The 27,500-nt window shown below is 38.6% G+C and overlaps 1 protein-coding gene across 1 annotated transcript in view; it reads right to left on the minus strand.

The window, feature by feature from the left end:
- LOC137995795 (leucine-rich repeat-containing G-protein coupled receptor 4-like) overlaps nt 1-27,500 on the minus strand; it is a 157,520-nt gene that overhangs the window by 28,340 nt on the left and 101,680 nt on the right. Inside the window, exons 13-16 of the mRNA XM_068841285.1 lie at nt 21,318-21,389; nt 11,730-11,801; nt 4,460-4,531; nt 3,831-3,902 (exon numbers count right to left, since the gene is read on the minus strand). Of these exons, the coding sequence (XP_068697386.1) occupies nt 3,831-3,902; nt 4,460-4,531; nt 11,730-11,801; nt 21,318-21,389 (288 nt within the window). The remainder of the gene's footprint in view (nt 1-3,830; nt 3,903-4,459; nt 4,532-11,729; nt 11,802-21,317; nt 21,390-27,500) is intronic.

Consider the following 27,500-nt stretch of genomic DNA (forward strand, 5'->3'; position numbering starts at 1 on the left):
GACGATTTAACTAATTGAGCTATGAAGCCACAAACGTTGGAAGCTGGTGATTTGTGGGTTTTAATGTTCCCGTTATCAATGAATCAATGAACGAAATGATATATGAAATGAATCATGTATTGCACTGCGGATATGAAATCAAGTAATGCCACACAATTGCTAAAATTGCATTCAAAACTGCAAACATCATAGCTGTACTTGATTTCATATCCGCGGTGCAATATATGATTTATTTCATAGATCATTTCGGCCATGCTTGTTTCTGTCAGCATTGGAGTCGAATCCATAATTTCCAGCAATCTTAACTCTTTTACCTACCTTCCCAACTGCAAGAAAACCGCGCGAAATCAGCTATCGCCAAAAAACGTTTTTTTTTTCTCAAAACGTATTTATAAAGGATTTCTGATATATAAAACCGCCGTTCTCCTTGGCTGCTTTCAACATGACAACTGTGTGATACTGATAAGTCAAGGGACGCGATCCTTGCACCTTGATAAACGCGTACGTGGCCGAAAATGTTGTCGCAAGTTTTCAAGTTTTTTTCAAGTTTTCAAGTTTTGTTTATTTACAAGAAACAGTTTAAGTTGTTACTAGGCTGGCTTGCAAATAGCGAGAAGCTAATCCTGGCAAGCCAGACTGTACACGAAATTATTTCGACAAGTTTTTTTTTTTTATTAGTACATACAAGTGAAACGTTAGATCCTAGGTTTTTTTTTTGAACGAGGTCATTTTTGCGTGTTTTTACGGCTTTTTCATGGTAAGGTAAGTAAAAAGTCACAACTTCCAAAAGCTTTTCCATTGTTTCCCTGTGACCCCTGGCCTCTAACGTTTATATATTGAGATCTTGGGTCCATCACCATCGCATCATCTTCGCCAATGTCCTGGGCGTTTTTGTCAGGTACAGTTCGGTTCCAGATAATTTTCAAAGAACCTCGCCCGACGCACCGTTGACCTTTCTCAAGTAAATCAACTCAGACATGACGTCTATGTTACCCAGACGCACACCATGTCCAAGGTTACACTTCTCTTGCAAAGAGTCAACAAACTTAAACATCAGGCTTAAAATCCACTACTTTGAATTAATCCCTCGTCTTCTTCGCAGAAAAACTTGAGAAACTTAAAAAAACCCATGCCATTGACAATCTTCTGAGCAGCACCATCATTCCTAGAAAGGCCGCCATATCCAGTCAGTCAAGTCGTAAATTGTTCGCAAATTTGGCTAGATGGTTAAAACACTAACCTAGCGCCTTCTTTTGAGCGTGGGGATGACACATCGCCATCTGTACTTGAACCGGACAATCATGTGGACATTTCGAAATAACCTATAGCAAATTGCTTTGAGGCGAAAAGTTTTTCGTCGAAATAAAAGAACCAACTGTGCTTGTTATTGACGTGTCCCCTGCAACCACATTGACTTTGAAATCCTCCATGTTCGCACAGTTGTATGGGATAGTTGTACAAACTACCACTATCGCCTTTTTTCCAAGTTTTCCTTAGCGTCTGGACCACTTTTCCCATTTTTCCCTTTTTAGCCCATATTAAACCTAATTTTAACAGCTTTCTTACCCGGTGGGAGTTCTGGACCACTTTTTCATTTGCTCCTTTTTAAACCCACATTAACCGCTATTTTCACAACTTTCTTGCCTGGTGACCGAGAACATGACATGCCTTAGGCATGTCATACTTTGGATCAAGGACCCCCGTCACACGTCTTACACTGTTGTGTGAAGGGGAGAGAAATGCTGTCCTAGGTGAATAAATACAAGAACAATGGAAGAACAAAATTGGCACAAGCAAATGGATCTCAAGAATTTGTTAATGTTTCTGACATATTTGCAACGAAACACCCCCATTTTCGGCAAACGTTTTGTTGGAGACAAAAGTGCTTTATTTATTTTCATAGAAAACACCCCTGGTGCTCCACAGACCATGCAGGCTAATGCAAATATTGGAGATCCACGAGATTGCAGAATTTTTTTTCATACTGGAAGGGGCCCAAATTTTTTCTTTCACCTTACCACGAAGGATGCTGTTCAACGAAATTCTAGTTTCATCGTCAAATTACATGTACCAGTGGGCTTCTGGGGTTTCACAACTTCGGTAGGATTAACTCATTCACTCAATCGTTTGAACTAGTATAGGGTATTTGTAACAGAAAAAAAAAAAGAAACACATATATACCAGCACCTTCTCCAAAATATATTTATGATTTGAAAAAAGCAGGAAATGTAGCGCCGGGAAAGGAATACGATTTTACTTCATATTCAGTCCTGACAACTTACTCGGCTAAACAAATTTAGTCATTAGGTCATCAACAAGTATCACCTTCTCTCTTTGCTCAAGTTGATGTGCTCCCTCAACTCCTTGTCTAGACTCGATTTTGTTGTTAATGCTTCAGTTTTCCACCTGGTTTTACCGGCTCTGTTTTATCTGCTTTCTTTTCCTTTACCTGAGACTAACTTCCTTCAATTATGTATTACTCTCATCTTTTTCCTTGTTTTTTCTAGTTCGTAACTCACATTCTGTTTAAAATCTTCATTAAGAAGCCGGAACGGAGTCAAAACACTATCCCCTTTTCTCTTGTACTCATTTACTTTTTCCAAAAGCTCCTCGCGATCGTAAGAAGGAGAAACCTGTCTTTGCTCGACCCTGGCCTCCAATGAATAACAAACGTGTTATATAGCACAATCATTGCACCTTCAGTCACATCACAAATTTCACAGCAACAACGACTAACGCTTGTCGGGAAAAGATTGCATTCTATTCGCTTTTCGCATCCTGAGATGCCGCTTCTGACACAACCTCACCTTGTTCATCATCCAGCTCGAGATCGTCGACATCTTGTTCATTAAGGTCAACCTTTGATTAAGGTCAATCTTTGATATGTCAAATTTACGCACATTTCTCTTTGTTACACCCTTAGACATTAACGATAATGTGGTACACTCAGCTTTCAAAACGTTGTTACAAGTGAATGTCCAATTGAAGATCAATCTTAGCGATTCATGATACACGTGCCTTCCTTCACCATAATTATGATTATGATAAACTCAGGATCCCGAATTTTTTCATGTATATTAATAACAATTAATCACGATTCTCTCGAGCAAATTGCGTCGCTCTCAAGGAGCATTTCTTTTGTATTTTGTCCATTTAAACGAGGCTAGTTAGTCTAATTAACACATAAACAAAAGATAATTTTTATGGCCGCCATTCATACATTCGGTTTATAAGGGTTCTAGGTTTTTCAAAGATTACAAATTGCACTCCACGTAGTTTTTTGTTTGTCTATTATAATTTTTTCCAAATTGCAATCGAAATCATCAACAAATTTACTGATATCATTGCTTTCACTGTGTTGACAATATTTTAGCACAAGGAAAGGCTACGTTTATACAAACGTTGGCCATGTAGCACTTATATTTAGAGTAACTGAATAGAGTGTAACCTGAAGTGCTAGATTTCTATCCCATATGAACCATGTGAGCGTCAGCCCTACTGATGGAAATGGGCCCATACAAGGACAGAGAAAACTCTGACCTGGGTGCGAATTGAACCCACGACCTTCGGGTCAGATCTCCGCCGCTCTATCGACTGAGCTACAAGGTCAGACGGGAACAGGCCGTGGGAACTGAAGATGTCAAAGTCACGGCAATGAACATGTACAAGAACAAGGAAAGGTTGTCCTTGAGTGGGCCCATTTCGATCAGTAGGGCTAACGATCACATGGTTCATATGGGATAGAAATATAGCACTTCACATTACACTCTATTCAGTTAACTCTGACAATATATTAGCCGAGAAAACACTGAAAAATGAATGTTACTCACAGTATCCTTAGCTTGGTCAAATTGCGAAATGTATGTGGATGCAAATTCTCTAAATTGTTGTAACTAATAAACCTGTCCATAGAGAAAGAAATTGTGTTATGGCTTTAAATTTTGGCAGCTTTTTCCTTTAACCGTGGCATAGCCACGTGATCAATACAGTTAAAGAAAGAAAACAGACAGACATAAAAGAAAAAAAAAACAGCAAATGGTTTATGTCACTAATATGTACTCTCCTTTACCATGTCAAACAAATTGTCACCCTTTTTACTACTGGAGAGAATCTTGTCAATTTTATGAAAATAACTGAAGTAAACAAGTTTACGTAATAATTGTTTGGACAATGATCGTAGACCTTGTGCTAATTAGACCCACTGGCCTCGTTAGCACGGACAGAATACAAAAGAAATGTTTCTTTAGTACGAGACCAGTTTGTCTAATTAGCACAAAACAAATGAAAAAAATTTTGGCCCCCATTTGTGCATTCGGTGTATGTGTGTTACTCAAACGTAACTCCACATTAAAGGGGAAAACATTTTTTTTAAGACGTTAATTACTTTGCGCCAGTTAGGTGTCGGAGCTCTTCTTCCATAAATGACAAATCAAAAATGTAAAACAAAGTTTTCGCTTACAGAGATTGCAGTTCAGTAAGACTATCAAAAATCCCCAGTGGAAGACTCTTCAACTTGTTGTTAGACAGATCCCTGTTAATAACAACGCCACAGAAATGTTTTAGCAAAACGATACAGTATGACCTGGGTTAACACGACTTCATCAATTGGTTTCGTCTGTAGTATTTTGGTGCCATAGGTTATCTAGCTACTGTTTTTTACGTCTCCACAAAGCTAACATTTCTTATGTTATTCCTACCAGATTCAATAATAGTACTTGTAGGCGCATGATCGCAATGATCCAATCGTATTACATTGGATACCAGAGTGGATATGTAAACAAAGGAATCGCAAAATTTGGAAACATGGAAACTCCGACAAAAAATCGTATATGAAAATTACAGTGTGATTTGCGGTGTCAGGAAAATAACATCGAAATTATGCCTTGCCGTGACCAAAGGAGATGAAAAACCCCCGAATGCATTGATGTTGTAAATTATTGCCGAATAAATGTAACGACTGAGAATGGATCGCAATACATCTGTGTCTACTGCAAGAAGAGCTAGAAGGCGATTTTATCAAAGGTAGCAACTTTCGGGCAAAATTGATGGGGCAGGAAATTAAACTTACTCTCCAACTTTTGAATAAATGCATTTTCACATTTTCTCGGTTTAATATTTTATGCGTTCACGTTTGGAGAGGATTTCTTGTAGTATGTTCTATTTTTTTACAAAGGCTTTTACTAGAAGCGCAATGATATTTAAGCTTCCTAACTGATAATTTGCAAGACAAAATTAAGTTTAAGATATTTACCTAAACACGTAAGGAAAGCCGTTATATAGGTATCACAGTCAGCCACATGGTCCCGATCGATAAAATTTTACGTAGAATGTCGTAAAAAAATCTCACTAATAGACGTCATCCCATATTTTTACATTTTAATGCGCACATAAGATATGTCATCTTCATCGTTGTTAGTTAATATTCACGAACAAACTTTGACCAGAAAAAAAGGTTCTGACTATTAATGTTTTTGGATAATCGATGTTTGACTGTGCATATATATGTGCAATTAAGAGCATTTGCGTTATCAACCGTGACACAAACTGTAAAGTAAAGAAATAGTCCAGGTTGAGATTCAATTTCTTTAATTTTTTATCCAACAGTTTTACATTGTGTATCCAAATATTGTGTTTCCAATTTTGAAAAAAAAAATTGGTAGTGGAAAATTCCTAAGACAATCATAGTTTGAATATATGTTCACTGGATCAGTGCGATTATCATAGAAATAGATGGAGCCAAGTAATGAACAATAAACAAGAGTTCCTGCAGGAGATTTGTCCTTCTTGAGCGATTCACATCCACGACCTACAATACATACACATTTCCACTGCAACACACCGTGAACCTTCTCCATAGCCGTGCATACGCTATCGTTTTTGCACTGAATTACACCAGCTGCTCTCGCACGAATTCCCCATAAGGGTCTCGGGAGAGCAAGTCAAAATTTGATATTCTACTGCGCCAACATCAAGCAAATGTTAAGTTGAGAATTCACCATGAAGTTTCAGGCAAGAAAATCCATATTTTCGTATGTCATCCATCTGATCTTCGGTAAGTGCTTTTAAGGAACTCACGATAAGGACTAATTTACAATTAACATCGGACTCGGATAGAAGAAAATCACAAACATATTAAAGGAACAAGATAGCAAACAGTCTTGCCAAATCTTAATTTCGGTTTTAACAAAAACATCATCAACGGTACTTCTGCATAAATAGCTTGCAATTATTCCGTCTTACACCCGTTTTAAACTTGGCATTTCACATGTGCCGAATCTAAAGCAAATGAGAAAAATATTTGTTTTCGCTCATTTCAATCTCGACCCCAGAGCTCTTCTCTTGACTGAGCGAGAGAAGAGCTCTGGGGAACCCTGAAACAAAGTGTCTTCTCATTGGTGTTCGTGAAGAACAATCAAAGGCGTTTCTAATTGGTGCATTCATGTTAGGGAGAGGAGTGAGCAGGCGCCGTAAGGTTCCAATAGCCGGTTTTTGGCTATAAGACCCCTACGGCGCATGTTCTCCTGCATAGAGTTTCCCAGAGCCTTGGGTCGATCCAAGGCTCTGGTGACGAGAATGCATTAGATTCGGCACATGAGAAATGCGACGTTTAAAACGGGCCTGAGGCACAATTTAATAAGTTAAAGTGGCATTTCTAAACGCGAAATCGATTGCCTTCACTTGGCATCATAATTTCCTTTTACATTATCCGCCATGTGTCCAGCATAAAAGCACTCCGAATAAACTATGCCCAAAATAAGGAACTTTTTCCATATACGGGTTTTCGCCCAGTTATGGGGAAAAAAATGGGACATTCCGAGCATGCGCCTGCAAGTAATACCGGCACTGTCTTTTCCCGCCTGGGTTCCGGGCCTATTTTCAGGGCGGGGTAAGAGGGAGTTCCGGAACAGAACTAGATAATTTAGTGAGTAAAGTTAATGTCAAGATGTATCAGGGTCAACTACAGTTTGCTGTAATACTACCTTCTATGGGAGGAAAGGTTAAAGAAAGTATACACCTTTTACACCTCGCCATAAACCCATTTTATAGATCGATCGTAAGATGCTAGCTCAGTCTTTAGTTTTAAACTCAGAATATACATACGTATCGCCCGGAAATTCTTCAATTACTCCAAGGAAAGGTTACAATACATGCTTAAAGAGTCTTAATTCATTTGAGAATAAGAAATCTCAAAAACAGGCAACGACGGATTGACTGTTGAATTTACCATCATTGATGCACTGAGATGGTGATAAAACTCCTCAAGTCTTTTTGTTTCATGTTTTTGCTAGTATTTTTACCTCACAGTGCACCAAACACACCTTTTTTTCGAGCCGGGTAACCAATCAACTCCTTCAATTAATTTATGCGCAACTAATTTGCAAACCCGTGCGAAACGAAAACAAAAGATGATTGTGCATTGTCACCGTCAATTCTACATCGATTGCGCAACATTGTTGTTTTGAGTTTTCGTAACCAGTCCCTGGATTAATATTTTACAAAGCATTTTGGAATATTGTGGGGGATCTAATGGTGACTAGTCTTAATTATGATTATGATTACGATCACGGTGAATTATGGAACACACAGAAGCAAGCTATTATATATTACATTCCTAGAGAAATAAAGGAAGAGATAAAGAATACATATTGAACTGGCGGCCTATTTCCCTAATCAACGTCGATGTTAAACTGGGTTCGAAGGTTATTGTTGAAATTCTCCCATGTGCCATTACATAGGAGTTTGCAAGGTTCGAAAGGACTGGCATAATTTTGCCGTCCTCTGTCCGGCGGGTCTAAAGTGTTGGTAACTGGTAACTGATAACTCAAGTGAAGTCTACGTAATTGTAAAAATTGCGTTCTTAACTGCGAAGATCATAGCTTCACTTGATTTCATATCCGCAGTTCATATATCATTCATTTCATATACCATTTCATCATTAACTGATAACTGGTAACAGGTAACTGGTAAATGGTAACTGGTAACAGGAAACTAACCCTAACCCTAATACCTTTTACTTGTTACAATTACTTTTCTTTCCTTCCTTCCTTCCGCCAAATATTCATTAAAAGGTCGTTTTTTATTCGCAGGAGCTTTCTATGTTCTCTTGTCAGTCTTGTAATAGCACCTTTTCAATAAACGTTTCCTGATTGCAAGATTATCACGTGTACTGGTGTTATGTATTTTAAAAAATAAGAACTTCGGAAACACCTTGAAGGTATGGCAGTTGTTCAAAAAATTCAAATCGACCTCGCCTTCGTGGAACTTAATAACGGTGCCCTGCACCATTACTACTCCGACCGCTCAGAGCGTTGCTTGTACATGCGCAATGCCAGCAAATCTGTTGGCCAGATTATCAAGGCGCATATGAAGACATACTTTCTATAATCAGCGGCACTTCCAAATTCAAGATTTTCAAAGATGATCTGACTTGGTCATAAGAAATGCAGCTGCAGCGCTTCCTGAAGAAATCCAGTGGTCAACTGGATACATGTGCGGATGCATATCCCAAGATTTATCCTACTTGCTCGCAAACCACGAGAATCTATGGTATTCCGGAAATGCACAGGCCAAGCGCTCTTGATTCGATGGCACCGTTTAGACCAATTGTCTCTTCCATTGGAACTTACAATTATGAGTTGGATAAGTAATGTTCAAAAAACACGCAGCAGTGTTTTATTGGTTTTAAAAACATAAGGCGTAGCCGAGTGTTTTTAGATGCGATAAATTACGTGCTGCGATTTTTTTGAACGGCTTGAAAACATTCCACGAAAACCGTGTCCCTCGTGAGTCTGAACAAAGCTTCAAATTGTAAGGGGACGATTTGAGCGTACAAGAAAAACAATTGGACCTTATAAGCAGTATGGTAATTTTAAAAGCATTGTTTTTCCTTCAGTCCTTATTCCATATTGTCGATGGTTGAAGGAAGTTGATTAAAAGAGCTGCCTAAGAGAAAGTTCAGAGAACTGAAAACTTCCGATGAAGAAAAGGCACTGTTAAAAATCCGCTTCAAAGTCAATTCGATGTCAGAAAATGGTCTTTTAGTATTTTCGTACAGTAGCAAAATGCAAGGTTGAACAAGCAGCGAACGAAGAAGCAGGGTTCGACGTCCAACGGGTAAAATCTGGATACGAACCTTGTTAACATGATGGCAGAGTCGTTGAATTTTTTGGTTGACAAAATTTGTTGAATAAGTTTGAAAGGAGAATGAGGAAAGCTATCCGCCCAGAAGTTTGCAATCTCTAAGATTTCAATGAAAATGATTGGGACTATTTCATAAAAATCACCAGTGATCTTTATGTGAAGATCACTAGTGACTTCATCCTCGGAGACCCAGGGGCAGCTAGTAGGGTCGATAAAATGTTCGAGGTGAAAGTTAACTACAAGAACGGGAAGAGCCCCTGGGCACTTACTCTTATCGAACAAGTTCCAGAAGCGTTCGAGTTCCCTGTTTATGATTGTCGACAATTTTTTTTTTTGTAACCAATCAGCGAGGAGGAGCAGCTGGGTGACTCTGGGTGACAACCACATTTTCAGTTATCAAAATATAAGTAGTCTTCCCCGCGTCTTGATGAATAAATATCAGAAATGAAATAAAAAGTGGTGAAGTATTACAGGCACAAATCATTCATCACTATAGTCGACAAAATTACAAAATAATCACGAAGAACATCGTGTATTTCATCAACCGAGCGCGCCATTTTACTATTACCGTTGGCGCAAGATGCAGAAAGGACGTCCGGGATACTATTCTTTCCTCCTCTAAGCTTTATCTAACGCAAAACCTTTACTCGTTTCATCAAATTGAAAAGGTGCCTCACCAGTATATCACTAGGACAAAAAGCCATTTACCTAATTTTAATCAGGTTCATTTTCCTATTTCAGTGAAACATGTTAAATTACTTTGCGTGGGTTCTTTTTCCACAGTAGCTCACAGGAGATTACATAAACTGGTATAACGGTTTTTTGCATTGATCTTGATCATAAGCTTGTATTTACTTTGTTTAAGATCCGTAACATGTTTAGCGTGAGAGATCCTGTGTCTTTTTATCTTCGTTCCCGCTTCGTGTATAAATTCACTTGTGCAAGTTGTTTTTTTTTTTACCGGCCTTTGGGAAACATCCCGATACATTTTGACGCGTATCATGAGCACCTTGGAAGGGACAGAGCCTCTCTTGTTTTCCAGCATCTGCAACATTCGGAGGAATATCGAAGACTTTGCACTGAGAGGTGTTTCTCCATTCTAGATACAGTTATCGTAACAAATCGTTTTCACTTGTTCCTCAAAGACGAAATTCATATTCGCTGGGACTAACCCAGTCTTAACAGACAACTAAAGCACGCGGAGCTAACTCTTCTATTTTACTAACAGTTATGGTCAGCGTTTAGTTGATCGCTTTAATTTGTGTTATTGTATCTTTTGCACGCACATTAGTCTTTTGTTAGCATTCAGCATTGTAACGTTGAACTAAAATTGTATATTATACTGACGTCATATGCTTACATAGTATATAGCACTGTAAGGTCACATTCATATAGAAAACTGAAAGTGATCAACAGTTGATCGAAACATGCATTGCGAAACCGAAGCCGTGGTCATTTTTTTACGAAGTGACACCGATTGGTACTTTTGAGTGTCTCCATCCCGATCGTTTTCCGTGTTTAAATAAATATCCATTAAACTTCCTAACGTTGTTCCGTTTCTTTTGGTTACTTTCTTTTTCCCTTGTTTGGTTCCTTTTACAAGTGTTCCTAGGAGCTCCTGTCTGTGATTTTACAACATTTTATAGCCGGTTTTATTAACAAAATTGACAACGTAAAATTAGACCTAAAGGCATAAGTAATGTTGAGAAGAACATCGACATGGGCTCAGTTTGAAAGCCATACGATGAGAAGCTTGACAAGATATTGCAAAGGCTCTTAACCATTGTACAAAGTTCTGTACCCGACTCTTTTTCTCTAGCTCTTTAATCTCTCTGATATAATTACCAGCAGTTAGTATGCAATTGTCATCAAATCAGCGAACTCACAATTCGACTCAAAGTACTCGCATATTGCCATGTTATAAGTTGTCATCGTGTAGCGAACAAATATCATGATATTGTGTTTATTTTGATAACACTTTGAATCATGTGAGACAAACGGATGATTAAAACGTAAGTGGAAATGAATATAATTTAAATTTTAAATTGGCATACATGAAGGGGCGGATGTACGTACGGACGGTCGTGACGTCATGACTATAAAACCAAATTTTCTCACATCGATGGGTTACCATATTTTCTTAAGTATTAAATGGCATATCGGTGGCCCTGTATACGTGTTTGTATTTGCCAGAATTTAAGCCATATGAGTGCGAAATAGTCACTGGATCATGGCTCAGCATTTTCTCTTTTCCGGTCACGTTTTACATAAATTAACCTTTAAATCCCCCTTGTCCATGGCTTACTTTAAAAAAAAAATACATTTCCCGTTAACACTTTACTCGTGGGTATACCAAGTAATGAACAAATGTTATGTTGACAGTAGGAAGTGGGAAACTTAAGCATATTATGTTAGCACCTTCTGAAGTTGTCAGAGTTGTGTTCTTTTTTATGTAATAACGTTGTTAAAACTGTAAATACATGTACAAGTATAGCCTGTAAAGGAGTTTAGTAATATGCTTTCTTTAAAGTTATTACAACTGCTTTGAGTTGTTTTCCAATGTTATGTAACAGAAACTTGGTCCTTACAGGATATATAGCCACGTATTCTTATCAAAAATGCCGTCAGGAAGAACTTTCAGCTGGTTTTCCGACAACAACCTACCAACAAACAAACAAACAAACAAGAAAATTAACAGCTTTTAGTTAACCCTAACCCAAGGACCATCGAACGGTGGGAGCTAGTGGGACTATATTACCATCACTGTTTTGCTTTGGTCGATTTCTTGGACTCCAACCAACATGTAGCCTAAATAAATGCGTTTGTAACATATTCTTAAAATTGTTCTAACGTTCTACTGCTGCGAATTTTACAGGGGAGCGAGTTCCATAGCTTTGGAGTGGCAACACAAAAAGCCCTTTGCCCCAATGTTCCCTTTTTTCTCTTTCGTTGCAAGTCAAGGAGCAGCTTGAACTCAAAGCACAGCGTGATATACTCTTAATATCAATTAAATCATTTATATATTCCGGCACAACCCCGTGAATAGCTCTCAATGTAATTACTAGTACCTTAAATCTAATTCTAAATTGCACTGGCAGCCAGCAAAGCCTGAAAAGCACAGGCGATATATGATCTAAGCGGGAAACAATGCAAATTAGGCTCGCGGAGGGGTTGGCGCAGTGGTAAGATCTCTGCCTTCCAACCCTAAGGTTCCGGGTTCCATTCCCGGTTCTGCCGAGACTGGAATATTTGGCGACCTTCTTTCCCGCTAAAAGTTCACTCAGCTTTCCATCCTTCCGAGGTCGGTAAAATGAGTACCAGCATGCATGGACTGCTTAGAAGCGGCTGCAATTTGTGCCTGTATATGCTTCCAGTCCGCTGGGGGTAAATTGATCATTGTAAAGCGCCTTTGAGACATTGTGATAAGGGCGCTATATAAATGCACCACTTTACTTTTTTTCTTTTTTTAACGTAGAAAAATTGTTTCCGACAAGCCATATAATAAACTATTGCAAGAGTCAATTCTACTATAGGAACTAGAGCATGCACTAACTTCTTCGTTGATTCAGTTGATAGATGCTTTCTTGTGCATCTAATGTAGTGCACTACAAATCTTATTGATTTCTGTCCCCATACTAAGTTGCTGATCAAAATAGCGGCCCAAATTCTTAGCCTGTCGAGCTGGAGTAATCTGATGGTCACCTAATCTTAGACAGTTGCTGTCTTGTTCCCATAAGTAAATATTCACTTTTATCATCATTTAGCTTAATCCGGTCAGTCAGCATCCATTGACGTATGTCTTCTATACAGTGTTGCATTGCTATAACTGCCACACCCTGACTTGCTTGTGAATTAGGTTTTAAAAAATGATAAAGGTGAGAATCATCCACACAGCAATAAACGTGATGTAGATGTGCGTTAACAGTCTTAACAAGCTTGGATGCGTAAATGATAAACAATGCAGGACCGAGACGGGATCCCTGAGGAACACCATACTGCAAGGAAAAACGGTCAGAGAATGTCCCATTGTCCGATATACGTACGCGTTGACTTTTCGTCCTTGAGTATACTAAGAACCATTCCAAGAGTTCACCCAAGACGCCAAACCTTGACTAAAGACTCATGATCAAAATACCCTGATCAACGGTATCGAAGGCTGCACGTTAATGTAAAAGAACCAGCAAAGCTATATGACCCTTGTTCACATTCATAACCATATCATTCTTCACCTTTGAAAGAGAAGTCTCAGTACTATGGTGTTGCCTATACGACGACTGCAAAGCAGGATACAGACCATTGAAAGACATGCAAAAGCAGTTTATCTGATACTGAGCGTTTATGTCAATTTAGACAAATAACAAAGATTACTAACTGGGCAAAAGTTTATATACAGAAGATCAAGGCCATGTTACTTGAGCAGAGGATTTACTACGGCTTCCTTCTATGAAAAGAGGTAATAGTCACTGGATCATGGTTCAGCATTTACTCTTTTCCGGTCACATTCAGTACATACTACAGTTTGCTGTAATACTACCTTCTATAGGAGGAAAGGTTAAATAAAGTATACACCTTTTACATCTCGCCATAAACCCATTTTATAGATCGATCGTGAGATGCTAACTCAGTTTTTAGTTTTTAAACTCAGAATATAATTACGTATCGCCCCGGAATTCTTCTATTACTCCAAGGAAAGGTTGCGATACATGCAAGAGTCTTAATTCATTTGAGAATCACAAATCTCAAAAAACAGGCAACGACGGATTGACTGTTGAATGTACCATCATTGATTCACTGAGATGGTGATAAAACTCCTCAAGTGTTTTTGTTTCATGTTTTTACCTTCACAGTGCACCAAACACACCGTTTTTTGGAGCAGGTAACCAATCAACTCCTTCAATTAATCTATGCGCAACTAATTTGCAGACCGTGCGAAACGAAAACAAAAGATGATTGTGCATTGTCACCGTCAATTCAACATCGATTGCGCAACATTGTTCTCGCTTTTGAAGGTTTTGAGTTTTAGTAACCAGTCCCTGGATTAACTATGATTTTACAAAGCATTTTGGAATATTGTGGGGGATCTAATGGTGACTAGTCTAAATTATGATTATGATTACGATCACGGTGAACTATGGAACACACAGAAGCAAGCTATTATATATTACATTCCTGAAGAAAAAAAAGGAAGAGATAAAGGATACATATTGAACTGGCGGCCTATTTCCCTAATCAACGTCGAAGTTAAGGTCATCGATGAAATTCTCCCATGTGCCATTACATAGGAGTTTACAAGGTACGAAAGGACTGGCATAAGTTTGCCATCCTCTGTCCGGTGGCGGGTCTGAAGTGTTAGTAACTGGTAACTGATAACTGGTAACAGGTAACTGGTAAAAGGTAACTGGTAACAGGAAACTAACCCTAACCCCAATACCTTTTACCTGTTACAGTTACCTATTGCCAGTTATTACCAGTTCTCAGCATTTTAGACCCGAGGTCTTTCCTTTTCTTTCTTTTCGTTTCTTGACCATGCCGCCATGTATGTAGTCAAAGCAAAAACGTCCGGTTTATTGATAGGAGGCGTCAATACAGAGTGAGTCAAGCAGAATTTTAGTATGACAAGTTCTTGTGGTGTAAATGCGTAAGTAGAGAGGTTAGTTAGCGTTTCGGTGCATCTAAAGGGGAGCACTGAGTTTCTCGTAAGCCGTTCAAGAATCTTCGGATGCTCCTTAATAATCTGAGCAGCAGCTTTAATAACATTGCGGCTAACCGCTCGTTGAAGAATGTAAAAGTCAACGTCGTTCAGGATGCTGCCAGGAAATATTCATTAAAAGGTCGTTTTTCATACGCAGGAGCTTTCTATGTTCTCTTGTCAGTCTTGTAATAACACCTTTTCAATAAACATTTCCTGATTATCACGTGTACTGGTGTTATGTATTTTAAAAAATAAGAACTTCGGAAACACCTTGAAGGTATGGCAGTTGTTCAAAAAATTCGAGTCCAGCTCGGTTTCGTGTGTCCTGAACCATTACTGCTCCTACCGGTCAGAGCGTGGCTTGTGCGCAATGCTAGCAAACCTGTTGGCCAGATTATCAAGGCGCATATGTGTATTAAACAGCTCACGACGAAGAAAGTGCTTTGTACGGGGATGTATTCAATCGTTGTTTGTGTCAAAAATCCTCACTCGCTCGTACCTCGCTCGTTCGGGTTTTTGACGCAAACAACTCGTGAATAAAGCCCCATACGCCGCACTTTATTTACGTAATAACTATATTTACGTAATAATTGTTCGGACAATGATCATAGACCAAATGCATAAACGACGGCCAGAAAAAAAAATTTTTTGCCCTTGTTCTAATTAGACCCACTGGCCTCGTTAGCAAGGACAAATTTCTTTAGAATAAGAATAGTTTGTCTAATTAGCACAAACAAAAGAAAATTTTCTTTGGCCGCCTTTTGTGCATTCGGTGTATGTGTGTTACTAAAACGTAACTCCACATTAAAGGGGAAAACTTTTTTTTTTTAAGATGTTAATTACTTTGCGCCAGTTAGGTGTCGGTGCTCTTCAGTCCATAAATGACAAATCAAAAATATATAGCAAAGTTTTCGCTTACAGATATAACAGTTCAGTAAGACTATTAAAAACAACTTGTTGTTAGACAGATCCCTGTTAATAACAACGCCACAGAAATGTTTTAGCAAAACGATACAGTATGACCTGGGTTAACACGACTTCATCAATTGGTTTCGTCTGTAGTATTTTGGTGCCATAGGTTATCTAGCTACTGTTTTTTGCGTCTCCACAAAGCTAACATTTCTTATGCTATTTCTACCAGATTCAATACTAGTACTTGTAGGCGCATGATGGCAATGATCCAATAAATCGTATTACATTGGATACCAGAGTAAATATGTAAACAAAGGAATCGCGAAATTTGAAAACATGGAAACTCCGACAAAAAATCGTATATGAAAATAACATCGGAATTATGCCTTGTCGTGACCAAACGAGGAGAAAAAACCCCGAATGCATTGATGTTGTAAATTATTGCCGAATAAATGTAACGATTGAGAATGGATCGCAATAATCTGTGTCTGCTGCAAGAAGAGCTAGAAGGCGATTGTATCAAAGGTAGCAACTTTCGGGCAAAATTGATGGGGCAGGAAAACTTACTCTCCAACTTTTGAAGAAATGTTTTTTTAAAGAAATTTTCACATTTTCTCGGTTTGATATTTTATGCGTTCAGGTTTGGAGAGGATTTCTTGTAGTTTGTTGTATTTTTTTCGAGAAAATATAAAGGCTTTTTATTAGAAGCGCAATTTATATTTAAGCTTTCTAACTGATAATTTGCAAGACAAAATTAAGTTTAAGATATTTACCTAGACATGTAAGGAAAGCCGTTATATAGGTATCACAGTCAGCCACATGGTCCCGATCGATAAAATTTTACGTGGAATGTCGTAAAAAAATCTCACTAATAGAGGTCATCCCATTTTTTTACATTTTAATGAGCACGTAAGATATGTCATCTTCATCGTTGTTAGTTAATATTCACGAACAAGTTTTGACCAGAAAAAAAAGTTCTGACAATTAATGTTTTTGGATAATCGCTGATTGACTGTGCATATATAAGTATAAATTACGAGCATTTGCGTTATCAACCGTGACACAAACTGTTAAGTAAAGAAATAGTCCAGGTTGAGATTCAATTTCTTTAATTTTTTATCCAACAGTTTTACATTGTGTATTCAAATATTGTGTTTCCAATTTTGAAAAAAAAAATTGGTAGTTGAAAATTCCTAAGACAATCATAGTTTGAATAATCACTGTGTAACTCCAATATATGTTCACTGGATCAGTGCGATTATCATAGAAATAGATGGAGCCAAGTAATGAACAATAAACAAGAGTTCCTGCAGGAGATTTGTCATTCTTGAGCGATTCACTTCCGCGACCTACAATACAAGTTTCAGGCAAGAAAATCCATATTTTCGTATGCCATCCATCTGATCTTCGGTAAGTGCTTTTAAGGAACTCACGATAAGGACTAATTCACAATTAACATCGGACTAGGATAGAAGAAAATCACAAACATATTAAAGGAACAAGATAGCAAACAGTCTTGCGACATCTTAATTTCTGTTTTAACAAAAACATCACCAACGGTAACGTCTTCATAAATAGCTTGCAATTATTCCGTCATAGACCCGTTTTAAATTTGGCATTTTACATGTGCCGAATCTAATGCAAATGAGAAAAATATTGCTTTCGCTCATTTGCATTAGAGTTCTTGTGGTGTAAATGAATAGCGGGTAGAGAGGTTAGTTAGCGTTTCGGTGGACCTAAAGGGGAGCACTGAGTTTCTCGTAAGCCGTTCAAGAATCTTCGTTTGCTCCTTAATAATCTGAGCAGCAGCTTTAATAACATTGCGGCTAACCGCTCGTTGAAGAATGTAAAAGTCAACGCCGTTCAGGATGCTTCCAGGAAATATTCATTAAAAGGATCGTTTTTCATACCCAGGAGCTTTCTATGTTCTCTTGTCAGTCTTGTAATAGCACCTTTTCCATAAACGTTTCCTGATTGCAAGATTATCACGTGTACTGGTGTTATGTATTTTAAAAAATAAGAACTTCGGAAACACCTTGAAGGTATGGCAGTTGTTCAAAAAATTCAAATCGGCCTCGCCTTCGTGGAACTTAATAACGGTGCCCTGCACCATTACTACTCCGACCGCTCAGAGCGTTGCTTATACATGCGCAATGCCAGCAAATCTGTTGGCCAGATTATCAAGGCGCATATGAAGACATACTTTCTATAATCAGCGGCACTTCCAAATTCAAGATTTTCAAAGATGATCTGACTTCGTCATAAGAAATGCAGCTGCAGCGCTTCCTGAAGAAATCCAGTGGTCAACTGGATACATGTGCGGATGCATATCCCAAGATTTATCCTACTTGCTCGCAAACCACGAGAATCTATGGTATTCCGGAAATGCACAGGCCAAGCGCTCTTGATTCGATGGCACCGTTTAGACCAATTGTCTCTTCCATTGGAACTTACAATTATGGGTTCGATAAGTAATGTTCAAAAAACACGCAGCAGTGTTTTATTGGTTTTAAAAACATAAGGCGTAGCCGAGTGTTTTTAGATGCGATAAATTACGTGCTGCGATTTTTTTGAACGGCTTGAAAACATTCCACGAAAACCGTGTCCCTTGTGAGTCTGAACAAAGCTTCAAATTGTAAGGGGACGATTTGAGCGTACAAGAAAAACAATTGGACCTTATAAGCAGTATGGTAATTTTAAAAGCATTGTTTTTCCTTCAGTCCTTATTCCATATTGTCGATGGTTGAAGGAAGTTGATTAAAAGAGCTGCCTAAGAGAAAGTTCAGAGAACTGAAAACTTCCGATGAAGAAAAGGCACTGTTAAAAATCCGCTTCAAAATCAATTCGATGTCAGAAAATGGTCTTTTAGTATTTTCGTACAGTAGCAAAATGCAAGGTTGAACAAGCAGCGAACGAAGATGCAGGGTTCGACGTCCAACGGGTAAAATCTGGATACGAACCTTGTTAACATGATGGCAGAGTCGTTGAATTTTTTGGTTGACAAAATTTGTTGAATAAGTTTGAAAGGAGAATGAGGAAAGCTATCCGCCCAGAAGTTTGCAATCTCTAAGATTTCAATGAAAATGGTTAGGACTATTTCATAAAAATCACCAGTGATCTTTATGTGAAGATCACTAGTGACTTCATCCTCGGAGACCCAGGGGCAGCTAGTAGGGTCGATAAAATGTTCGAGGTGAAAGTTAACTACAAGAACGGGAAGAGCCCCTGGGCACTTACTCTTATCGAACCAGTTCCAGAAGCGTTCGAGTTCCCTGTTTATGATTGCCGACAATTTTTTTTTTGTAACCAATCAGCGAGGAGGAGCAGCTGGGTGACTCTGGGTGACAACCACATTTTCAGTTATCAAAATATAAGTAGTCTTCCCCGTGTCTTGATGAATAAATATCAGAAATGAAATAAAAAGTGGTGAAGTATTGCAGGCACAAATCATTCATCACTATAGTCGACAAAATTACAAAATAATCACGAAGAACATCGTGTATTTCATCAACCGAGCGCGCCATTTTACTATTACCGTTGGCGCGAGATGCAGAAAGGACGTCCGGGATACTATTCTTTCCTCCTCTAAGCTTTATCTAACGCAAAACCTTTACTCGTTTCATCAAATTGAAAAGGTGCCTCACCAGTATATCACTAGGACAAAAAGCCATTTACCTAATTCTAATCAGATTCATTTTCCTATTTCAGTGAAACATGTTAAATTACTTTGCGTGGGTTCTTTTTCCACAGTAGCTCACAGGAGATTACATAAACTGGTACAACGGTTTTTTGCATTGATCTTGATCATAAGCTTGTATTTACTTTGTTTAAGATCCGTAACATGTTTAGCGTGAGAGATCCTGTGTCTTTTTATCTTCGTTCCCGCTTCGTGTATAAATTCACTTGTGCAAGTTGTACTTTTTTTACCGGCGTTTGGGAAACATACCGATACATTTTGACGCGTATCATGAGCACCTTGGAAGGGACAGAGCCTCTCTTGTTTTCCAGCATCTGCAACATTCGGAGGAATATCGAAGACTTTGGACTGAGATGTGTTTCTCCATTTTAGATACGGTAACAAATCGTTTTCACTTGTTCCTCAAAGACGAAATTCATATTCGCTGGGACTAACCAAGTCTTAACAGACAACTAAAACACGCGGAGCTAACTCTTCTATTTTACTAACAGTTATGGTCAGTGTTTAGTTGATCGCTTTAATTTGTGTTATTGTATCTTTTGCACGCACATTAGTCTTTTGTTAGCATTCAGCATTGTAACGTTAAACTAAAATTGGATATTATACTGACGTCATATGCCATAGTATGTAACACTGTAAGGTCACATTCATATAGAAAACTGAAAGTGATCAACGGTTGATCGAAACATGCATTGCGAAACCGAAGCCGTGGTCATTTTTTTACGAAGTGACACCGATTGGTACTTTTGAGTGTCTCCATCCCGATCGTTTTCCGTGTTTAAATAAATATCCATTAAACTTCCTAACGTTGTTCCGTTTCTTTTGGTTACTTTCTTTTTCCCTTGTTTGGTTCCTTTTACAAGTGTTCCTAGGAGCTCCTGTCTGTGATTTTACAACATTTTATAGCCGGTTTTATTAACAAAATTGACAACGTAAAATTAGACCTAAAGGCATAAGTAATGTTGAGAAGAACATCGACATGGGCTCAGTTTGAAAGCCATACGATGAGAAGCTTGACAAGATATTGCAAAGGCTCTTAACCATTGTACAAAGTTCTGTACCCGACTCTTTTTCTCTAGCTCTTTAATCTCTCTGATATAATTACCAGCAGTTAGTATGCAATTGTCATCAAATCAGCGAACTCACAATTCGACTCAAAGTACTCGCATATTGCCATGTTATAAGTTGTCATCGTGTAGCGAACAAACATCATGATATTGTGTTTATTTTATGCCATTGTTTCACTGATAATGTATGATAACACTTTGAATCATGTGAGACAAACGGATGATTAAAACGTAAGTGGAAATGAATATAATTTAAATTTTAAATTGGCATACATGAAGGGGCGGATGTACGTACGGACGGTCGTGACGTCATGACTATAAAACCAAATTTTCTCACATCGATGGGTTACCATATTTTCTTAAGTATTAAATGGCATATCGGTGGCCCTGTATACGTGTTTGTATTTGCCAGAATTTAAGCCATATGAGTGCGAAATAGTCACTGGATCATGGTTCAGCATTTTCTCTTTTCCGGTCACGTTTTACATAAATTAACCTTTAAATCCCCCTTGTCCATGGCTTACTTTAAAAAAAAAAATACATTTCCCGTTAACACTTTACTCGTGGGTATACCAAGTAATGAACAAATGTTATGTTGACAGTAGGAAGTGGGAAACTTAAGCATATTATGTTAGCACCTTCTGAAGTTGTCAGAGTTGTGTTCTTTTTTATGTAATAACGTTGTTAAAACTGTAAATACATGTACAAGTATAGCCTGTAAAGGAGTTTAGTAATATGCTTTCTTTAAAGTTATTACAACCGCTTTGAGTTGTTTTCCAATGTTATGTAACAGAAACTTGGTCCTTACAGGAAATATAGCCACGTATTCTTATCAAAAATGCCGTCAGGAAGAACTTTCAGCTGGTTTTCCGACAACAACCTACCAACAAACAAACAAACAAACAAACAAACAAGAAAATTAACAGCTTTTAGTTAACCCTAACCCAAGGACCATCGAACGGTGGGAGCTAGTGGGACTATATTACCATCACTGTTTTGCTTTGGTCGATTTCTTGGACTCCAACCAACATGTAGCCTAAATAAATGCGTTTGTAACATATTCTTAAAATTGTTCTAACGTTCTACTGCTGCGAATTTTACAGGGGAGCGAGTTCCATAGCTTTGGAGTGGCAACACAAAAAGCCCTTTGCCCCAATGTTCCCTTTTTTCTCTTTCGTTGCAAGTCAAAGAGCAGCTTGAACTCAAAGCACAGCGTGATATACTCTTAATATCAATTAAATCATTTATATATTCCGGCACAACCCCGTGAATAGCTCTCAATGTAATTACTAGTACCTTAAATCTAATTCTAAATTGCACTGGCAGCCAGCAAAGCCTGAAAAGCACAGGCGATATATGATCTAAGCGGGAAACAATGCAAATTAGGCTCGCGGAGGGGTTGGCGCAGTGGTAAGATCTCTGCCTTCCAACCCTAAGGTTCCGGGTTCCATTCCCGGTTCTGCCGAGACTGGAATATTTGGCGACCTTCTTTCCCGCTAAAAGTTCACTCAGCTTTCCATCCTTCCGAGGTCGGTAAAATGAGTACCAGCATGCATGGACTGCTTAGAAGCGGCAGCAATTTGTGCCTGTATATGCTTCCAGTCCGCTGGGGGTAAATTGATCATTGTAAAGCGCCTTTGAGACATTGTGATAAGGGCGCTATATAAATACACCACTTTACTTTTTTTCTTTTTTTAACGTAGAAAAATTGTTTCCGACAAGCCATATAATAAACTATTGCAAGAGTCAATTCTACTATAGGAACTAGAGCATGCACTAACTTCTTCGTTGATTCAGTTGATAGATGCTTTCTTGTGCATCTAATGTAGTGCACTACAAATCTTATTGATTTCTGTCCCCATACTAAGTTGCTGATCAAAATAGCGGCCCAAATTCTTAGCCTGTCGAGCTGGAGTAATCTGATGGTCACCTAATCTTAGACAGTTGCTGTCTTGTTCCCATAAGTAAATATTCACTTTTATCATCATTTAGCTTAATCCGGTCAGTCAGCATCCATTGACGTATGTCTTCTATACAGTGTTGCATTGCTATAACTGCCACACCCTGACTTGCTTGTGAATTAGGTTTTAAAAAATGATAAAGGTGAGAATCATCCACACAGCAATAAACGTGATGTAGATGTGCGTTAACAGTCTTAACAAGCTTGGATGCGTAAATGATAAACAATACAGGACCGAGACGGGATCCCTGAGGAACACCATACTGCAAGGAAAAACGGTCAGAGAATGTGCCATTGTCCGATATACGTACGCGTTGACTTTTCGTCCTTGAGTATACTAAGAACCATTCCAAGAGTTCACCCAAGACGCCAAACCTTGACTAAAGACTCATGATCAAAATACCCTGATCAACGGTATCGAAGGCTGCACGTTAATGTAAAAGAACCAGCAAAGCTATATGACCCTTGTTCACATTCATAACCATATCATTCTTCACCTTTGAAAGAGAAGTCTCAGTACTATGGTGTTGCCTATACGACGACTGCAAAGCAGGATACAGACCATTGAAAGACATGCAAAAGCAGTTTATCTGATACTGAGCGTTTATGTCAATTTAGACAAATAACAAAGATTACTAACTGGGCAAAAGTTTATATACAGAAGATCAAGGCCATGTTACTTGAGCAGAGGATTTACTACGGCTTCCTTCTATGAAAAGAGGTAATAGTCACTGGATCATGGTTCAGCATTTACTCTTTTCCGGTCACATTCAGTACATACTACAGTTTGCTGTAATACTACCTTCTATAGGAGGAAAGGTTAAATAAAGTATACACCTTTTACATCTCGCCATAAACCCATTTTATAGATCGATCGTGAGATGCTAACTCAGTTTTTAGTTTTTAAACTCAGAATATAATTACGTATCGCCCCGGAATTCTTCTATTACTCCAAGGAAAGGTTGCGATACATGCAAGAGTCTTAATTCATTTGAGAATCACAAATCTCAAAAAACAGGCAACGACGGATTGACTGTTGAATGTACCATCATTGATTCACTGAGATGGTGATAAAACTCCTCAAGTGTTTTTGTTTCATGTTTTTACCTTCACAGTGCACCAAACACACCGTTTTTTGGAGCAGGTAACCAATCAACTCCTTCAATTAATCTATGCGCAACTAATTTGCAGACCGTGCGAAACGAAAACAAAAGATAATTGTGCATTGTCACCGTCAATTCAACATCGATTGCGCAACATTGTTCTCGCTTTTGAAGGTTTTGAGTTTTAGTAACCAGTCCCTGGATTAACTATGATTTTACAAAGCATTTTGGAATATTGTGGGGGATCTAATGGTGACTAGTCTAAATTATGATTATGATTACGATCACGGTGAACTATGGAACACACAGAAGCAAGCTATTTTATATTACATTCCTGAAGAAAAAAATGGAAGAGATAAAGGATACATATTGAACTGGCGGCCTATTTCCCTAATCAACGTCGAAGTTAAGGTCATCGATGAAATTCTCCCATGTGCCATTACATAGGAGTTTACAAGGTGCGAAAGGACTGGCATAAGTTTGCCATCCTCTGTCCGGTGGCGGGTCTGAAGTGTTAGTAACTGGTAACTGATAACTGGTAACAGGTAACTGGTAAAAGGTAACTGGTAACAGGAAACTAACCCTAACCCTAATACCTTTTACCTGTTACAGTTACCTATTGCCAGTTATTACCAGTTCTCAGCATTTTAGACCCGAGGTCTTTCCTTTTCTTTCTTTTCGTTTCTTGACCATGCCGCCATGTATGTAGTCAAGCAAAAACGTCCGGTTTATTGATAGGAGGCGTCAATACAGAGTAAGTCAAGCAGAATTTTAGAATGACAAGTTCTTGTGGTGTAAATGCATAGCGGGTAGAGAGGTTAGTTAGCGTTTCGGTGGACCTAAAGGAGAGCACTGAGTTTCTCGTAAGCCGTTCAACAATCTTCGTTTGCTCCTTAATAATCTGAGCAGCAGCTTTAATAACATTGCGGCTAACCGCTCGTTGAAGAATGTAAAAGTCAACGCCGTTCAGGATGCTGCCAGGAAATATTCATTAAAAGGATCGTTTTTCATACGCAGGAGCTTTCTATGTTCTCTTGTCAGTCTTGTAAAAGCACCTTTTCAATAAACGTTTCCTGATTGCAAGATTATCACGTGTACTGGTGTTATGTATTTTAAAAAATAAGAACTTCGGAAACACCTTGAAGGTATGGCAGTTGTTCAAAAAATTCAAATCGGTCTCGCCTTCGTGGAACTTAATAACGGTGCCCCGCACCATTACTGCTCCGACCGCTCAGAGCGTGGCTTGTGCGCAATGCCAGCAAATCTGTTGGCCAGATTATCAAGGCGCATATGAAGACATACTTAATATAATCAGCGGCACATCCAAATTCAAGATTTTCAAAGATGATCTGACTTCGTCATAAGAAATGCAGCTGCAGCGCTTCCTGAAGAAATCCAGTGGTCAACTGGATACATGTGCGGATGCATATCCCAAGATTTATCCTACTTGCTCGCAAACCACGAGAATCTATGGTATTCCGGAAATGCACAGGCCAAGCGCTCTTGATTCGATGGCACCGTTTAGACCAATTGTCTCTTCCATTGGAACTTATAAAAACCGATAAAAGATAAAAACCGAGCAGCAGTGTTTTATTGGTTTTAAAAACATAAGGCGTAGCCGAGTGTTTTTAAGGTGCTGCGATTTTTTTGAACGGCTTGAAAACATTCCACGAAAACCGTGTCCCTCGGGAGTCTGAACAAAGGTTTAAATTCTTAGAAGACGATATCAGCGTACAAGAAAAAAAATGGACCTTATAAGCAATTTTTTCCTTCAGTCCTTATTCCATGTTGTCGATGGTTCAAGGAAGTTGATTAAAAGAGCTGCCTAAGAGAAAGTTCAGAGAACTGAAAACTTCCGATGAAGAAAAAGCGCTGTTGTTAAAATCAATTCGATGTCAGAAAATGGTCTTTTAATATTTTCGTACAGTGGCAAAATGCAAGGTTGAACAAGCAGCGAAAGAAGAAGCAGGGTTCGACGTCCAACGGGAAAAATCTGGATACGAACCTTGTTAACATGACGGCAGAGTCGTTGAATTTTTTGGTTGACAAAATTTGTTGAATAAGTTTGAAAGGAGAATGAGGAAAGCTATCCGCCCAGAAGTTTGCAATCTCTAAGATTTCAATGAAAATGATTAGGACTATTTCATAAGAATCACCAGTGATCTTTATGTAAAGATCACTAGTGACTTCATCCTCGGAGACCCAGGGACAGCTAGTCGGGACGATAAAATGTTCGAGGTGAAAGTTAACTACAAGAACGGGAAGAGCCCCTGGGCACTTACTCTTATCGAACCAGTTCCAGAAGCGTTCGAGTTCCCTGTTTATGATTGCCCACAATTTTTTTTTTGTAACCAATCAGCGAGGAGGAGCAGGCTGGGTGACTCTGGGTGACAACCACATTTTCAGTTATCAAAATATAAGTAGTCTTCCCCGTGTCTTGATGAATAAATATCAGAAATGAAATAAAAAGTGGTGAAGTATTACAGGCACAAATCATTCATCACTATAGTCGACAAAATTACAAAATAATCACGAAGAACATCGTGTATTTCATCAACCGAGCGCGCCATTTTACTATTCCCGTTGGGGCGAGATGCAGAAAGGACGTCCGGGATACTATTCTTTCCTCCACTAAGCTTTATCTAACGCCAAACCTTTACTCGTTTCATCGAATTGAAAAGGTGCGTCATCAGTATACTATTAGGGCAAAAAGCCATTCACCTAATTCTACTCAGGTTCATTTTCCTATTTCAGTGAAACATGTTAAATTACTTTGCGTGGGTTCCTTTTCCACAGTAGCTCACAGGAGATTACATAAACTGGTCAGGCGCGTAGCGTCCTATACGCATATACGCACGTGCGTACTTGAAGTGACCAGAAAATTTTGAAAGTTTTAGCAATTGTTTCTATTCTTAACATTTTCCTTGTACGCAACCAAGATTTCGTGATGAAAGCACTATTTTGATTAAATTCTCAAAACTAAAACAAAAGCTATACCATGTTCTAACTTAGTTTTGCATTGTACCTTTTTTTTGCACTAACAATGCAGTGTTGTTTGGCCAACGTGCAACAAAAAGGCGAGGTTGCAAAGGAGCGACGTTCCAAGAACGTTCGTGACAAAGGAGTGACGTTCCGAGAACATTCTTGACAATTCCAGTCACGCTAGCACAACCAAAACAATGTTTTGTTTGCACCAAGTTTGCTCAAAATAAGGGCAAGACGCTTTGTTCTTTGCTTGTATTCACACAACTATTTCGACAAGAAATAAAAAACGCAGTATTTTTCGCTCAGTTTACTTAGGTTCTAGATCATATGTACTTGTGCGTACTTGAAACGCTACGCGCCTGCTGGTACAACGTTTTTTGCATTGATCTTGACCATAAGCTTGTATTTACTTTGTTTAAGATCCGTAACACGTTTAGCGTAAGAGATCCTGTGTCTTTTTATCTCCGTTCCCGCGTCGTGTATAAATTCACTTGTGCAAGTAGTAATTTTTTTTACCGGCGTTGGAGAAACATCCCGACACATTTTGACGCGTATACATGAGCACCTTGGAAGGGCAGGGCCTCTCCTGTTTTCCAGCATCTGCAACATTCGGAGGAATATCGAAGACTTTGGACTGAGATGTGTTTCTCCATTTTAGATACGGTAACAAATCGTTTTCACTTGTTCCTCAAAGACGAAATTCATATCCGCTGGGACTAACCAAGTCTTAACAGACAACTAAAACACGCGGAGCTAACTCTTCTATTTTACTAACAGTTATGGTCAGTGTTTAGTTGATCGCTTTAATTTGTGTTATTGTATCTTTTGCACGCACATTAGTCTTTTGTTAACATTCAGCATTGTAACGTTAAACTAAAATTGGATATTATACTGACGTCATGATCATATGCCTACATAGTATGTAACACTGTAAGGTCACATT

The sequence above is a fragment of the Montipora foliosa genome, chromosome 1 (assembly GCF_036669935.1).
Source record: "Montipora foliosa isolate CH-2021 chromosome 1, ASM3666993v2, whole genome shotgun sequence".
In the NCBI taxonomy this organism is placed as follows: Eukaryota; Metazoa; Cnidaria; class Anthozoa; order Scleractinia; family Acroporidae; genus Montipora; species Montipora foliosa.